A 16,029-nucleotide genomic window follows, 5' to 3' on the forward strand; every position below is an offset into this window, starting at 1 on the left:
AGTAGACATGGCAAGTACTGGCAATAGGTCAAGGGTGACTGTTTGTTAGAATGTGTCCATTTCAAGCAAAGAAAGCGTCTTCAGAACTGGCTATTCTCGTGAATTAACCGAGCTGGCCACATTTCAGAAACGGCGGCCATTTTTCCCCTCTCGTGCAATAATCTGGCTTGTGGATTTTCCAGTCAAGCGCCCAGAGAAAAGCGAGGGAGGGCGAAAACAAAGAAACGCACAGTGAAAGGAGGAGATGGGCTAAGTGCACTTTTAATGCTGAGGAGAAAATGCTTCCTAACTCCGCTTTTGTCTTTAAATTCCTCCCCCGTTCCCCTGCCAAGTAACAACACCCCAACGCCCTTCCCAGTGTTCTGTAGGAGAAAAAAAAACAAAACACAAAAGCATGCACACACAAACGCACTCTCATACACACACAGAGCTCAGAGAGGGGGAGAGGGAGAGTAAGTGAGGGGGATTAGAGCCAGAGAGAGAAAGGGCAGGAGGGACACAGAAAGGCAGAGGGAGGGAGAAGAGGGGGGGGAGAAAAAGAGACCAAAAGAGAGGAAGAAAAAGATGGAGAGAAAGTGAACTAGGTGAAAGGGGGAGAGGGAGAAAGGGATGAAGAACAGAGAATATATACAGCGGTTGAGAAGGAGGAAGGAAGAGAGAGCGATAGAAGCAGTACAGAGAAGGACTCTCCCAATTGAAACTCGCCGGACTCCTCACTTCCTCTCGCTACACTCCAGATCGGCCTCCAGATCTGTGCTGAACCTGTCTCCAATTAGAAAGCTTCCGCTTACTGAGGAAAGGGAGGGAGAAATTGTGTGTGCGCGTGTGTGCGCGCACATGTGCGTGTGTGTGTGTGTGTGTGTAAAGGAGGGGGGGAGGAACTCCCTTCCTAATGGCCAAGAAAACTATGGGTGCCACTTTGTAGTTCAGCAGAAGAAAGTGTAATACATACATCCAAAGCTGGCACTCAGACAACACCCACACCCACACTCACACAACACACTCACACAACACACACAACACACACAGATACACCCACCCACCCATTCTCACACTCACACACACAGACAGACACACACATACAGACTGACACAGTACACGTGCATACACACACACAAACACACACACACACGCACACATGCGCACGCACACACACACACACACACACACACACACACACACAGAGCGAGGCATTACTAGCCTCCTGCAATCTCCCTTCCATATCCCCCGGGGCAGTGCGGAGGGCCCTAATTACCGCACCGTTACTGAGACTTCAGTGCAGTCTAACTGTCCTTTAAAATGGGTGTCAGGTCCATAAAATGACCAGCACCTCCGGAAAAGCCCCGTAATGCCATGCCAACTTTAGCTCAAAGAACTGGACATATTTGTTGCTTGTAGATAACAGGGTAAAAGGAAAAAAGGAAAAAAAGAAACTGCCATAATTGTTTCACTCCCCAATGAAGAAGTCCCCTTGAAAGAAGATAAACGGCACAAAGCTAGACTGAAATACAGACTTAAAAATAGTTAAAAAGACAGGCGGATTGAAATGAGAAGGCTGTAGTACTCTAGTGTGTAACGTGTGTGAGGTTTTTTTTAAAGTGGAGGAGTAACTCACAATGATACAGATTAGCGTGACTGTGAAGTGAATTGCAGGCTTTAACTGCAGCCTTTGAGTCCAACCCACCCACTTTTTGCAGCCATTGAAGCAGCAACGGAAGGACAATCTCCTTTCTCTCCGTCTCTCTCCCCAACGCTCAAAGCTAACCTCCCGTTCTTTTTCCACGAAGAAAACGCACAACCACTTTCTCTCACAACTACCAACAAATTACAACACACTGCCAAGTAAAAGTGTATCCAAAGTATTAGCACTCAAAGGAGACCCTTCACAATAACAAATTATTTCATCCTCAAAAAAACATTAACAGTTCAAAAAGATTTTGGCAAAAGGGTAGAAAAAGGAAGAGCCGACTCACGAAAGAAATGCTTGAAGAGGTTTGCCATATCCATAACGGGCTGTCCCCGGCACGGTACGTGCCTCTCCCACCGCAGCTACAAAGCTATTCCATGAGAACTTCCTGAAAGTCCAGAGCTATTAGCAGAGCAGCTCTCCACCCTGGTCACATGATGCACAGCAGCCAATGACAGCAGAAGGGGGCCTCCTTTGAAACTCTCCAGCTGCTGGCTGACCCTCCCCCCCTTCCTTCTCCGGGCTTCCAGAGGAAACTTGTCAAACCAGGCCAAGGGACGCAGTCAAAGCAACTGTCGTCGCCTCATACAACACGGTGGTCAAACTGAGCATAGTTTTATTACTGCACACGCTTAACCGTGCAGAACAGCGAGTCGTATCACAAACCCTATAGAGCAGTGATCATCGTTCTTGGTCCTGGAGAGCCGCAGGGTCTGCTGGTTTTTGTTTTTGCCTTTCTTAGCAGAAACAAGAAACCAGGTGAGGAGAGCCAACTAAACTATGTAAGCAACTGCTTTCATTGATCAATTAAGTAACACCGAAACCAAACACATCCTGTGGCTGAAATGAAGACCACTGCTTTGGAGAGAGAGTGAGAGAGAGAGAGAGAGAGTGTGTGTGTGTGCGTATGTGTGTGCATGTGTGTCCGTGTGTGTGTAATCATGTAAACACTGCATGTTTTTATTCTACAAAACCCCTCACCCTATTGTTGTAGTTATTAGAATTACACCTGGACCAGCTGCAACTCGCCGTGTATTTTGTCACCGATAGCTGATACATCCTCTATTAGAACCATGTGGACGGTTGGGTAATTGAGGAGTCTAAACTAACAGACACTTCTCTCAGCGCTGTCCAAAAAATATCCCCTCTGCCTCCAGGGCCTTCCTGAGGTCTCCCATTCTCCCACACTGCGGGTCAGGGATCTACAGCAGGCACAAGATAAACAGATTCACCCATCCCCCCTCCCTCATCTCACTCTCTATTCCAACTCCTCTCCCTTGTTCTTTTTCAGGCCTACTGCCTCTCTCGCTATATCAATACCTCTGCTCTTCCCTGCCCTCAGCTCTCTCCTCCTCTTCTCTTTCCTTCTCTTTTCTCCATCCTCTCCTCATCTCCCTCTTGCTTCCCCACCTTCTTTCTTTATTTTTACATTTCACTTGGCCTTTGCTTTATTGCAACAGAAGGCACACATTTAAGTTGACAAAGCATAGATGTAACATAATAGCACTACCTTCATACAAAAGATTATATCATTCAAGATAATAATGGAAAAGACTAAGTTTACCATGGTAAGATAAAAAAAACTGAAATAGTGAAATAACTCATGGGAAACATTCTGCAAATTCACTTCTCTCCTCTCCCTCAATCCTCCATCTTCTCTCCAACCCTCTTCTTAGTGTCAAGTGGCAATGAGAGCATGTGTTTTTGAATTGCTGTAGAATTGCTTTGAGAAGAAACACATGCACATACAGAACACACACCTACGCCTGCATGCAGGCACGCATACAAACGGAAAACTCCGGAACCGGCCTCCTTTCTCTGAAGTGTCCTAACTGCAAACATTGCGGCAGACACCGTTCAGGAGGTAAATGTGAGCCCCGCTCATGTTTTGCCCTCAGAGAAGGCTGAAGATATGGAGCGGCTGACAGAGTAACAGCTGGCCGTCTGCGTTGAGCTACGCTGAGGGTCACGTCTGCGCACACAGCTGCTCACCTGTATGGGCTGTAATTTAGGAAGCGCTCTTACAGGTGACTTGTCTGAGAATCATCTGGAACGGAGGGGGGAGGGTTCACCGATCTCCTGCACTGCAGAAAAAGCCGTCTTATCACAAGACTAAGTATTTTTAGTCTCGTAGTAAGATTTAAGATGTTTTTCTTTTCTCTCAAGTAGATGATATTAGCTTGTTTTAAGTTCCTTGTTTGTTTGACAAGTGTCAAGTGAAATTCTTACCTTGTTGGCAGTCATTTTTTGTCTCATTTAGCAAACAAGTAATAGAAATAAGATTTTAAGTCTAAATATAAATGGGAACACAAATGTTGCACTGGAGCAGCGGTGTTTCAACGGGAATGGTGGGAGGGGGCAGCCACTCGTCACAGTCATTCCGGCCGCGACCCAGGCAGGTCCGGACAGCCACCCGCGTCACGCCCAAAAAGTGAACTGCCCTGTGCCCACCCCCCACCACAACATCCAGGCTGTAGGTCAGGCGGGAAGCAGGATGAGTTCTTTACGCACCGCAAGAAAGCACCCTGTTCTGACATGAGCAAAGAACAACCAGGACACAGGAGGGGAACACCAAAAACCGACAGAAACACACAAACGACTGAGATAAAGAGCAAGAACAGGGATCGCGCAGAGAACAAAGACTACTACGGATATGAACGTTTCCAGAACTTTCTTTCATTATTTTATGACTGATTTATTTCAATGCAGTCGGTATGAGCCTGATTTAGGTGGCTCCACTGTCAAGAGAGTACACGATTCCAGATTTTCAGTTAGAGTGTAGTCTGTAACACAATAGGCGTATCGAACCAATTTTAAGTGAACTACCCATGCACTTAAACAAAGTTGATAAGGACAAGAGCTTTGGCAAATGGACAGGAAGTAGAGGCTCCCTATTGCAAGAACGCTTATTCAGCAAATCAGGGAGCGGTTTATTAAATTTAATCTCCACACAGAATAAAGCAGTTATACCCATTATAACAATCTCAAAAACCTAGTTTTCAGAAGACATGTTCCGTGGGCAATGCAAAATGCGTAACTGAACACCTCTTCCGGCACCGAGTCCCAAAGACTTAAAAACCCATTTTGTAGCCCTCACAAATGCTGCTTTTCTGTCAACTGCAGTAATGTCGCCCTGCAGCCCAGCCGGATTTACTGTCCGCAAGCTTCGCTATATCATCTGCGCCTCCTGACGTCGCCTGAAGGAAAGGAAAAGACGCTTTCCACACTGGCTCCAGTTACACTTAATGAAGCCAGAGAAGATTCCGGGCAGGAGAGAGGCCGCCTTTCTGTCAACGGCACCGTTGGACCAGCTCAGCTCTTCGGTTTCGGTCTTAAACAAGTACTAGAGCAAAAATGTTCTGCCCACTTTCAAACAGGCGCACTGAAGACGAAGAGAAAGGTTTTTCACTCCTTCATAGCTTTTATATCTGCACTTTTGGATTGCGTGTGATAGCCATTGTCAGCATAATGATGACAAGGCTTGTCTGCAAATGCTGTACTTGCATCTTTGGTTTTTATACTCGCTTTTGCACTCTTTTCAGCTGCAATGTGCTTATCTTTCTTTTTTTCTCCCCAGCACAAATTATTTACTAACAACATTCAACCTAATTTAAATTTTTTTTTGATTTTATAGAAAAGGGGAAGTCTCTTCTTACATTGTGAAGCAATTGCAACAGTAAAAATATTCTATGTAATATTCCTTCTGATGAGATTAATAACTTTAAAAAGTACTTTCATGCAAAGGTATTCAGTTTGTTTAAAGGCAATTGGAAATCGCCACTCCGTCAGCTAATTATTTTTTGTTTCAAGCATTCGTTTCCTAATTAAAGTACTTTGTACTAATTTTCTTCATAGGAATTTGTTGCAGTGCAGGTCTGTTAATGCCACCTCCATTGCAAACATGGAAAGAAGTGGCAAGGCTAGGGGCCCTTATTTCTGCTGTTGACCACCTTCCTTTACTGGTAAGAAACAGAGGGACTTAGTGAACTCAATACACTCCTTCTTTGAAGCTTTTTTTGGCATTTCACCGGAGGCACATGCCAGTTAGCTCAAACGTATCAAATTACTGTACAAAAAAAAGTAGGACAGGGGAAAAACAAGGCTACACTCACTGTGAGGGAGTCTGCTTTCTACTCTGACTGTATATACTAATCACACACAATGCAAGGAAATTAATTCTGTTGTTTTTTACCGCAAATAAAATAAATATTTCCATTCTGACAGCAAACCTTCTTCAACCGGTTTAAAAACAACTGCTGTAAGTTCACCGCAAGAATTTCCTCGTTCTACAGAACAAGAGACCCTTCCCCCCTCAACGGACACTGGCCTGTCTGTTTCATTTCCAGGGTCAGAGGAGAAAAGGAGTGTGCCTCGACCTTCATGAGAAAAATCAGGAGTCAGGCCTGATAAAAAAAGGCCCCTCCGTTTGACATTGTCAAGCTTCACAATCAAGCACATTTTTTCCACACAGAAAGCTTTTCGCTTCAAGGGGACGATTACTAAATGACAGTTCTGTGGAGCTCCCAACATTTTTACAAAAGATGTGTCAGAAAAGGACATTCCTGTTTTTAAACAATGGTCAAAAAGCCCATGGTCAAATGATCCACCCAGAGATATTTTGAGAATTCCTTTCACGCTCCACATAAAAACAAAAAGTGCCATATATTCTCGGGAAAAATAAGCCATGTGATCGCCAAGAACACGGACTTTGCAAGATATTTTGAACAACTTTGTATGTAAATTGTAGGCATTTTGAAAGGAGCTGCAATATACTTAACCAGTTTGGAAGAGAGACTAGTATGCGCATCCACCTTTGATCTCTGCAATCTTCCAGCTGTTCTGAACAGATTTATATTATGAAATTTAGCTTTAGCTGGAGAGACTATCAAAAAAAATTCTGATAAATACTTATTCATTGGCATGTCAAGCAAAACCATTTCCCTGGTAACAAATTCTAGAATGGTCCTAAAATTTTAGTGGCACTCTTAAGAAGGAAGACCTGAAGAGTCTCACATGCTCTTTGTTTGTTACATGCACACTGTTCCTACAGAAGGAACCAGGAAATTGGAAAATATACTTTAGCAGTGACACTGATCATGAAACAAGATGGCTGCCAAAACTTAAGCGTAAGGAGCTTTACCCAGCGTGTCCTTCAGGTTCTTAACGATGGAGGCCTTCCTGGCACTGTTCTTCCTCTCCACGTAGTTGGAGGGCACAAAGCCCGTCTTGTTCGTGGCGTTTCGGACGCGCCACCACGACTTGGAGTCATCCAGCAGCCAGAGTCGCTCATTCTTCCTGATGTCCAGCTCCTGGTCTTGTTGGGCCGTGTAGTCAAACTTAGCGATGACAATCACCTCATCCGTCATCTTCCACTGGCCTCAGTACTGACGGATAGAAAGATCAAGAGATACAGAGACTTTAATTGAGCTATTAAGGACAACTTAATCTTGACTGACACAAAATAATAAAGAAAATCGTAGGTATGTAAAAAAAAATATATATATACATATTAAAGTAAACGAATTAAACTCTAAAAGCAATAAAAAAACAAAAACAAATCAGAAACAGTTCTCAAGAAAAAGGAACAGAAAAAAAGAAAGGTCATTAGAGACGAGTACATTCATAAAACAAAAACTGTGGAACAAAACTGGTTAAGTAAAAATGCAAAAACACTATCGCCTCTAAGAAAGACGAGACCGAAATAATGGAAACCACGCAGAAACACCTGCTGTATACGTTTGGCCCTTCTGCGACCATGAGGGCTATGAATCAGTTATGTACACACAGCCGACAGATGGTGCCGTTTCCACAACATCCAGATATGACAGATAAAGTACGCACAAGCCAAGTATCAAATTTAACAGTGTACCAACAAACAATGAAAACGCCCCAGCTTTCCCTCTCAGGTTACACAACGTTTCAAATCCTGAACAACAGACGTTGCAAGTGTCATCGGAGATACGCCAGTCAGGTTAGACTCGCCATTCTGGCCATACCGTCTCCAACCTACACTTGGAATATTATGGGCATAAGTAGGCCCAAACCAATAAAAGATACCTTGACCCTCTTGCACAAGTGTGTGCACTTTGTTTTAGGATGCCTTTCATCTTGTGAGATTGATCAAATATACACTCATTGAGCACTTTATTAGGAAAACCTGTACACCTACTAATTCATGCAATTATCTCATCAGTGAATCATGTGGCATCAGTGCAATGTAAAAAATCATGCAGATACGGGTCAGGAGCTTCAGTTAATGTTCACATCAACCATCAAAATGGGGAAGAGATGTGATCTAAGTGACTTTGTGAATGATTGTTGGTGGCCGTTTGAGCATCTCAGAAACGGCTGATCACACACAGCAGTCTCTAGAGTTTGCAGAGAATGGTGAGAAAAACTAAAATCATCCAGTGAGCTGCACTTCTGCAGGAAAGAATGCATTGTTAATGAGAGAGGTCCGAGGAGAATGGCCAGACCGGTCAAAGCTGACAGGAAGGTCACGCAAATAACCAAATATTACAACAGTGGTATGTAGGAGAGCATCTCTGAACACACAACGCATGAAACCTGTAAGTGGATAATCTACAGTAGCAAGAGACTAATGAAGTCTAATAAATACCTAATAAAGTGCTCACTGAGTGTATAGTAACAAAAATAGAGTCAAGCATATATTTATTTGCGAAATGGAACTTTCCCAGGAAACTTCTTTCAATAACATTCTGGAGTGACATGACAAATGAGTAGAAAGCTCTGGCTTCTGTCAGAAATATAGTAGGCCAACTGCTAATCCATTATCTGGACCAGAAGAAGAAAAAAACAAAAACAAGCCAGCCAAAACTCAAGAGTGCAGCCTTATGGGTAACATGAGACTTCCTCAAATCCATCAGAGGCCCAGCCCAAACGTAAACTAGGGCACGCAGTACATGGAAACAGCCGGCCCTTAACCAATAATTCACTCAGCCAAATATCCCCAAAGCAGGCCACGAGAGGTCCTATGAGTGCAGCAACGCAGTCGCAGCAGTTCCAAAATAAACCTTTCTCCTGATATTTTTTACGCGCCACCCAGGGGGGCCCCAAACAGGGTGCAGGGCACTGGAAACCACAACGGGCTTGGTTAAACAAACCTCTGCGTACAGCGTGAACTTCGGCGACCTTTCCCGCCCCCACTCGGAGAAACGCAAACAATTAACACTTTATTGACATCCTGTGAGCAAAAAAAAAAAAGAGTGGGAAATACTGAAATATGGCAAGCGGCAATTAGTTGAATGCAGCACAACAGACGTTTTGCATGTGTACAGGACACATGACATTACATTAGTTATTTAGCCGTTATTATCCAAAGCCATTTTTATCTAAAGCAACTTGTATAAGGTGCGTGTATAGGAGACCTTCATGCCTGTTCATATGTGTGAGTGATTATGAATGAGCGTGTGACCGTTTTCCTTGTTGTGTGTGTGTAGTCCATGTTAAACATGTACAGTTTCAACATGGTGCTCCACGGGGAACGTGTTGTGTGTGAATGAGTGTGAAGCGGCACAGGTTTAGCAGCCCAGGCAGTTTGCGGCTTAATTGGAGGGAAATACATCCATCACCACTTCTTCAGAATTTCCACCAGCTCTTTCAGTATGCTGTCATCACCCTTTCTCTGTCTGAAACATCAACATCACCTCAAACTCTCAAGGAAAACAGAGCCAACAGTGGCCAGCTTTAAAGACTATCAGCCACATTCAGAGAAGAGTTTGAAGCTCAATTCATTTTATTTGTGATGAAACGAGGATGGCGACCAAGGCACTCTATATATGGAGGCGTTAAAAAGCCTTTATTATATGGCTAATGCATGGGCAAGAAATGAAAAACACACACAGATGCATTGCAGCACATAGGCCTTATTCAATCAGCTTTTAATTTCTTGCCCATGCATTAGTCATATAAGTAAAGACTTTTTAACACATCCATATCAAAAGTGCCTTGGTCACCATCCTTATCTTATCATTCTCATCACCCTTGTTCCATGGCTTCAGAGCAACGCACAGAGTGGCTCGCCCTCCCACCCCAACTGGCTTGGCTCTGGGACGGCTGGGCCGGTCTGAACCATGGGACATGAGCTGTGAGCTTACCCGCACCGTTCTGCTGACTCAGAGGTGCAATAGAAGGGCTCTGACATTTCGAGCACAAAAGAACCGGGGAAAAGTTTGAGACGAAGCCTGCAGGAATAAACGACGCACGGCTGGACACGACAGGAAAACAATTCTCAACCCACTTTACACTGTACCCGGGTCCAATCGTACAGCATGGTAGCTTTTCCAAGTTAGCTATCATTCAGTCACACTGTAAGCATACTGTACTTGGAAACTGGGCCTGGATTCAATTAACATTTGTTGTAAACTTATACTGGCATTACAATAGAAGCATTCCACCCAAAGCATTTTTCCCACCGATTTTGATGACCGCTAACCCAATCTGTGATAAAGGAGTGTCACAACTACAATGAACTGTAAGCCACTGTTAAAGGGATAGTCTGCTTTCTCAGTTTCTTTATATTATTTGAGTTTTAGGATATGCCATTGATTGAACTATCCCTTTAAGCAGTGGACAAATGTTAATTTAGAGCCAGCACTTGTGGCTTGAGGTCAGCGTGCTGAATGACCACAGGGATTCAGCTGGGTTATTAATGGCCCTCTAGTCAGCCACAAGAAATGCAAAGCGAAAAATTAGGGTGATGATTATTTTGTTAACCAAAAAATGCTAAACTTGCAAAAAGATTGGAAAAATGAGTTGAAACAAAAAAGGATTTCACCATGCCTTTACCATAATGACAATGGAAACATAGTAATGCAACACATGCAGTACCCAATTCTAAATGTGACTGAATGCTTTCACAAACTGTCCCACCCAGAGAGAAGGAAACTAAGTCTTCCAATGAAACTATAGGGGAGTTTAAATACGAACTTTGAAATGTAGACACAGCATTTTATTAGCCTAGCATGAGAGCTATGCTGAATTACATCATGTTACTGCAAACTGACAAGTCCAACCACAAGTCCCACTCAAAACCCACAAGCCCTGCCAGGCAAATGGACTCCACAGCTGATAAAACGAGAAGTCTCTTTTGGATTAGTAATGGGGGATAACTGGTCCTCTGTTTACACTCCTTGGCACACACAGCCGGTGACATCGCCCTGTGCCATCACACCGCAAGCCGATTGGCTGCGCTCAATCCCACCATCCTGGTGGGTCTCAGAGCTGAGCTTCCAACCTTGGAAGTGTCATCAAGACCCCACATACATCCCACGTGCATGTGAACACTCACACATATGCACGCACGCACGCACGCACGCACGCACGCACGCACGCACGCACAAACCCCCCTCAGAACAACCATTATTTTATAGTCAGCACACAACCCAGTGATAATCGACTGCAGTCAGCTCAAAATGACCTCTTGTTATTTAAGTAACTATAGATATGACAATTTTATTACCGAGCAATATATAAAACAGGCTTAAAACCTAAACCAACACAAGCAGAATCCACCAGGAAAAAAGGGTTAATAAAGTTCACATACTCAACCCCCCGCCCACCCCCCAGATGAGTCATGCCAGAGCGGCTGGAGGAACCCGCTGGCTCCTGACCCCTGCAGCGCCATGGCGCAAAGGCGAGAGGAGGGCCCGGAATAACACGAGGGAGTCATCGTCCCCGAGTCAAACACTAATATTACTGTCATCGTCACCCGGCAAAAGAGCACACTTAAAACATGTCACAACAACAATGTGACAAATAACATACTCGAGTTTAGGCAGCCAAATAGAGAAAAGGAAGAATTGATCTTGGGCGTTTTACAGGACTGAGCTATGGGTATAAGGGAATACTGTAAATCTCTGTAAAGCATCTTTGGGGAAAGTCTGCTGTGAAAAGCGCTGTACAAATAAAATGTAATCAAATTGAATATGAACCGTGACATGGCCTGCATAATACAAGAGTATATGGCACGACAGGGTGGCCATTGCTAATGTATATGATAAAGTGATTGCATATGTATATGCACTGGCTTGGAGGGGTTATATCTCCTATACCAAGGCCACAAATAAAAAATGCATTGAAAATGTTCAAAATAATACGGTATTTTAAAAACCTTAATCAAGTAGGCTACAAAACCAAAACCATTATGTAGACAACCGGCACATAGACAAATTTAGTTCCTCTGGTAATGGTAAATAGCTGATCTACAACTCTGTAGAATCAAAAATGTGGTACTAACAAAAACATAAAAAAGAGAAAAAGACATTTAACAAAGAAAAAGGAAGTAGGATACACATTGTAGGTAGGATGTTATATTATGAGCTCCTACTGTAAAGTCTAGCTAGCTCAGTTGAATGAAAAGTGCATTTAGAGTGTGCTATAGCCAGTCATTCTGTCACTAATTCACATACTGTAACTATGCTATGTTAATATTTCCAAACTTAATAAACACTCCACCCTAATACCACCACATATGTAGGAAAGGAAATAGGCACTGGATAAAATCTGCATATTATATTTACCCATTACTACACTAAGCGTTCATAAACTTGCTTTGTAATAATCATAGCCCTTATGTCACAAAACAAGTTTAATAAAACATTGCATTGAGGATTCATTTACAAATATGTATTCACATTTTAACCCTCTATGTAAGACCTGCTTCATTCTGAAATCTGCCTTGACTAAAAACGGTTTACTGCCCACACACTGACTCTGCGACACTAAAACAAAAAGACTTGGTCCTTCTTATCTGTGGTTTACGCTTGATGATCATTTATAAAATGTAATATTTAAGCAAAGGCTTACCTGTTCTACATCAAAGCCATCCACTTCAAAGTTGTCTTGATCTATTTACAGTACGTCTATTAAAAAATTAAAAGAATTTAAAAAAATAAAAGGTACACTTGTAAGTGCTATAATGTTGGGCGAGACCGAGTAAAATTAATGTTGAAAAAATGTGATGACAGTAAAGATAAGAGCACTACAAAATGCCTGAGGAGGCAGGCAGATTTGCCATCTGAAGAGACGTGCAGGACATTAACGCTCAGAAACGCAGTCGCCGTCTGCGTCGTTGAACTCAGCTTTAATTTTCAGCACAAGTGTGGTATTTATATAGCTAAATCGGTTTGTTCTGTGTGGAAAACAAACATCCCTTGGAAGAGAATGAATTACAGAGAAACGATGCACCACCTGTGACGTCTGTGACAAAAAATGCAACATTAGCCAGATATCTCAGGTTTAAAAAATTCTTATTCTTTTATTTAAAAAATGGCCTGACTTCAGTCAACATCTGTGCTCAACTGACTTATGATTAAAAGCAAGTGTTGATTTCTTTCTGCACAGGCCTAGGCGAGTTTTAAGCACAAAAATAAACTCGCCGAACTATTGTTATGAAGAATGAAAAAGAGCACTATGACTTTTGACAGTTAACTGAAAGTCCGTTAGGCTTAATCAAAGTTAAGGATGACTATTCATTGAACCCAGGTCAATGACTCAAATTAAAATCACTTAATCAATCAACGCAAATAAACAAGCAGTAAAAGGGGGATTCCATTGTTCTCAGGGTCTAGCCCTCTCAAGCATTCCCGACAGACCGTTTGCACCCTCCGTCACACGACCCGCGAGTCTTCATGAGTTCAGAAACGGGCCTGGCTTCCTCTAAACCCAGCGTCCATTACAACAGTCCGGGATAGTCCATTGTTGGCCAAAACATAAAGCAGGAAAAGCGAGGAGATAGCGGGGCACTATGGCCCACGGTCACGGATGGAGCGGTCACTCTGGCACAAAGGGAGGATGTGGTCTTCTTGCGTTCGCGGCCCGCTAAAGGTAAAGAGTCGTTGGCCGAGGGGGCTCAGGAAAAACAAAGGGACACAAGAGGCTGGGAGCCATAAGATCACTGGCCTGAGAGGGAGAGAGTGACAGAGAGAGGGACAGAAAGAGAACAGAGGGAGAAAGGGAGAGAGGGTCAGAGGGAGAGAGAGCAAGTGATTAGGAGAGAGAGAGAGAGACACAGAGACAGAAAGAAAGAAAGAAAGAAAGAAAGAAAGAGAGCGAAAGACAGAGAGAGAGCGAGAGAGAGAGACAGTGAGAAGAGAGCAAGAGAAGGGATTCAGAAACGCTCCCACTCCCCCAGCATTTTAAACAAACGCCTCTCCTGATGTAAACATACAAAAAATAAATTCAGGACGTTCTCATCACCGAGACAGCTTTTCTCCCTCACATCTGGGACTCATTAACCGCCTTACCGTGTTTATTTACTCAGAGCGCTAAGTGACTAAGAGCGTGCAGTTGGATGCTTGGCAGTAAACACAGACCTGTTCTGAACCGGATCACAGGACCCATGCAATAATCGTCCTGAGGGTTTGACATACAGACAACGGTGCATTCTGGGAAGAGTACAACCGATACCTAAAGAGAAACAAAGAGAGCAGTTGAGCCAACTGCAGACGACTCGCAACCACGCGTTCAGCCCTTAAAGGGACTGGGAGATGTAACATGCCAACGGGTCTGCGGTTAATAAAGGACATCATTGTTATAACCGGGCCAAAGGTCAGGATTAGTTCACGGGACTATTAACCACAAAAGGCCTGAACAAGCACAAGAGGAAATTAAATGCAACATCACATTAGTATACCACTGAGGTGTGGTATTTTGGGTACTGGATTTTCAACCTAAAGGCTGTAGGTCAGGGCTACACAACTCCGGTCCGGGAGGGCCGATCTACATGCTGGTTTTTGTCATTTTAGTTTTCTGACCACTCTATAAACTGCACTGGTTCACTCCTGTCCTGGATCAGTAAAATCTTTAGGATACAACAGCAGTCTGTGACTGTAGCTGGTGCTTATACAAATTACCAAGATACAGTATGATTGACTTAATGAAATAATGAAGAGCAAAACCCTGAAACAGATCGGCCCTTGCTGTAGTTTTTAACCCCAAGAGTAATGTTGCAGTTCCTTTGATGATTTAGTTTGATGCATTACAATGAGTCATCCTGCAACACCAAAAACCCTCTGGTAAGGCATGCATGGCAGCACATGAAGAGTCCTCCTCCAACTCGACCAATGCAGTACTGAGTCAACAGTAAACAGTGCCTGCATTTTGGAGGATAGACTGCTTGTCCGCGCTTTGCTTAATTCACAGAGGTCAATATAAAACTGTGAGCAATGTGGTAGAAAGAATAAATATTTTTCTCATCTTTTTACACCAATTACTACACTGTATATTCCATTCCGAATACATATTCATACACGCCCTGAAAAAAATATTATACCGAATGCAAAACACAACTGAAAATAGCAGCAGGTTTGCAGGGGTCTCTCATTTGACAATGGATTTGCATGCGACCACCGAAAACATGGTGAATTCTAACAGACCTATCGCTGATAATATGCATGTTTTATAACTTAAATCAGCCAATATTGTATTTCTAAGTTTGCTAGCCAGTTAAGACAATAACAAGCGTAGGTAGCAAACGCAGTTGTTCTTTCAAGTGCGGACTAGTTCCCCGAGTGAGATGGAGGATCCGGCAGGAGGCCAAGCTAAGAGCCGGCGTGTAGCTCTCGAGAGCGCTGCCGTCTGGTATCCGTCAGTGGCGTCAGAGGGGGGGAGGCTGGCACTGAGGTCCCGCGTTTAAAATAGACATCTCCATCCTGCCCCCGCCGCCACCCGGCTTCTCCCACGTTCCCGTAAAGGGGGGGGGACTGTCGCGGCCGATAAACGAGCGCCTTTGACTTTGGAGAACCTCCGCGATAAACAGGGCCCCGCTCTGCAGCTGGCGGCAGAGACTAATGGGATCTCAGCGAAACATCAGAAAGCTTAAGTAGGGCTGAAGGACGTGGCTCTCCGTGGCTCCCTCCCCAACCCCCCCCCCCCGCCCGACTCCTGACACGGACGGCGTGGGTCAGCCAGACGGGCGCAGAGCAGGGGCCCCCCGGCCTGGGCGTGGCTCGTACTGTGCGCTTTGTCTGGGGAATGCGGCCGCGACCGGACCAGCTGGTGACCGCTACACATCCGACGCCCGTCAGCCTGCCAGAGTCGCGGGAATTAATATTGAACTTGGCTGGTTCTGCGTCCCCCTCTGCCCCATTAATCTCCCAGAACAAACCCAGTCCTTAAACATGTACCTCCCACACGTGTGAGATAAATGTGTCTGTGTACATATGTGTGCATATCTGTATGTATGAGTATGTGTGTGTGTAATCTGTCTGTATGCATGTACGCATGTACACATATAAATACGTATGTGCGTATGCATGAGCATGTACGTGTGTACCGCCCACAGGTGTGAGATTGTGTGTGTACATGTGTGCGGATATCTG

The 16,029-nt window shown here is 44.0% G+C and overlaps 1 protein-coding gene across 7 annotated transcripts in view; it reads right to left on the reverse strand.

Annotated features, from left to right (window-relative positions):
• Positions 1-16,029, reverse strand: part of LOC133129293 (cytoplasmic protein NCK1-like) — a 49,029-nt gene that overhangs the window by 14,331 nt on the left and 18,669 nt on the right. For 6 of the 7 annotated variants that reach the window (XM_061243267.1, XM_061243265.1, XM_061243266.1 and 3 more), the window contains exon 2: positions 6,828-7,071. In XM_061243267.1, the coding sequence (XP_061099251.1) occupies positions 6,828-7,053 (226 nt within the window). In that variant the 5' untranslated portion in view covers positions 7,054-7,071. Of the gene's footprint in view, positions 1-1,973; positions 2,059-6,827; positions 7,072-16,029 lie in introns of those variants that run through there. The other variant, XM_061243272.1, reaches the window with a different exon arrangement.

Source organism: Conger conger, chromosome 5 (genome assembly GCF_963514075.1).
Source record: "Conger conger chromosome 5, fConCon1.1, whole genome shotgun sequence".
NCBI classification, from domain to species: domain Eukaryota; kingdom Metazoa; phylum Chordata; class Actinopteri; order Anguilliformes; family Congridae; genus Conger; species Conger conger.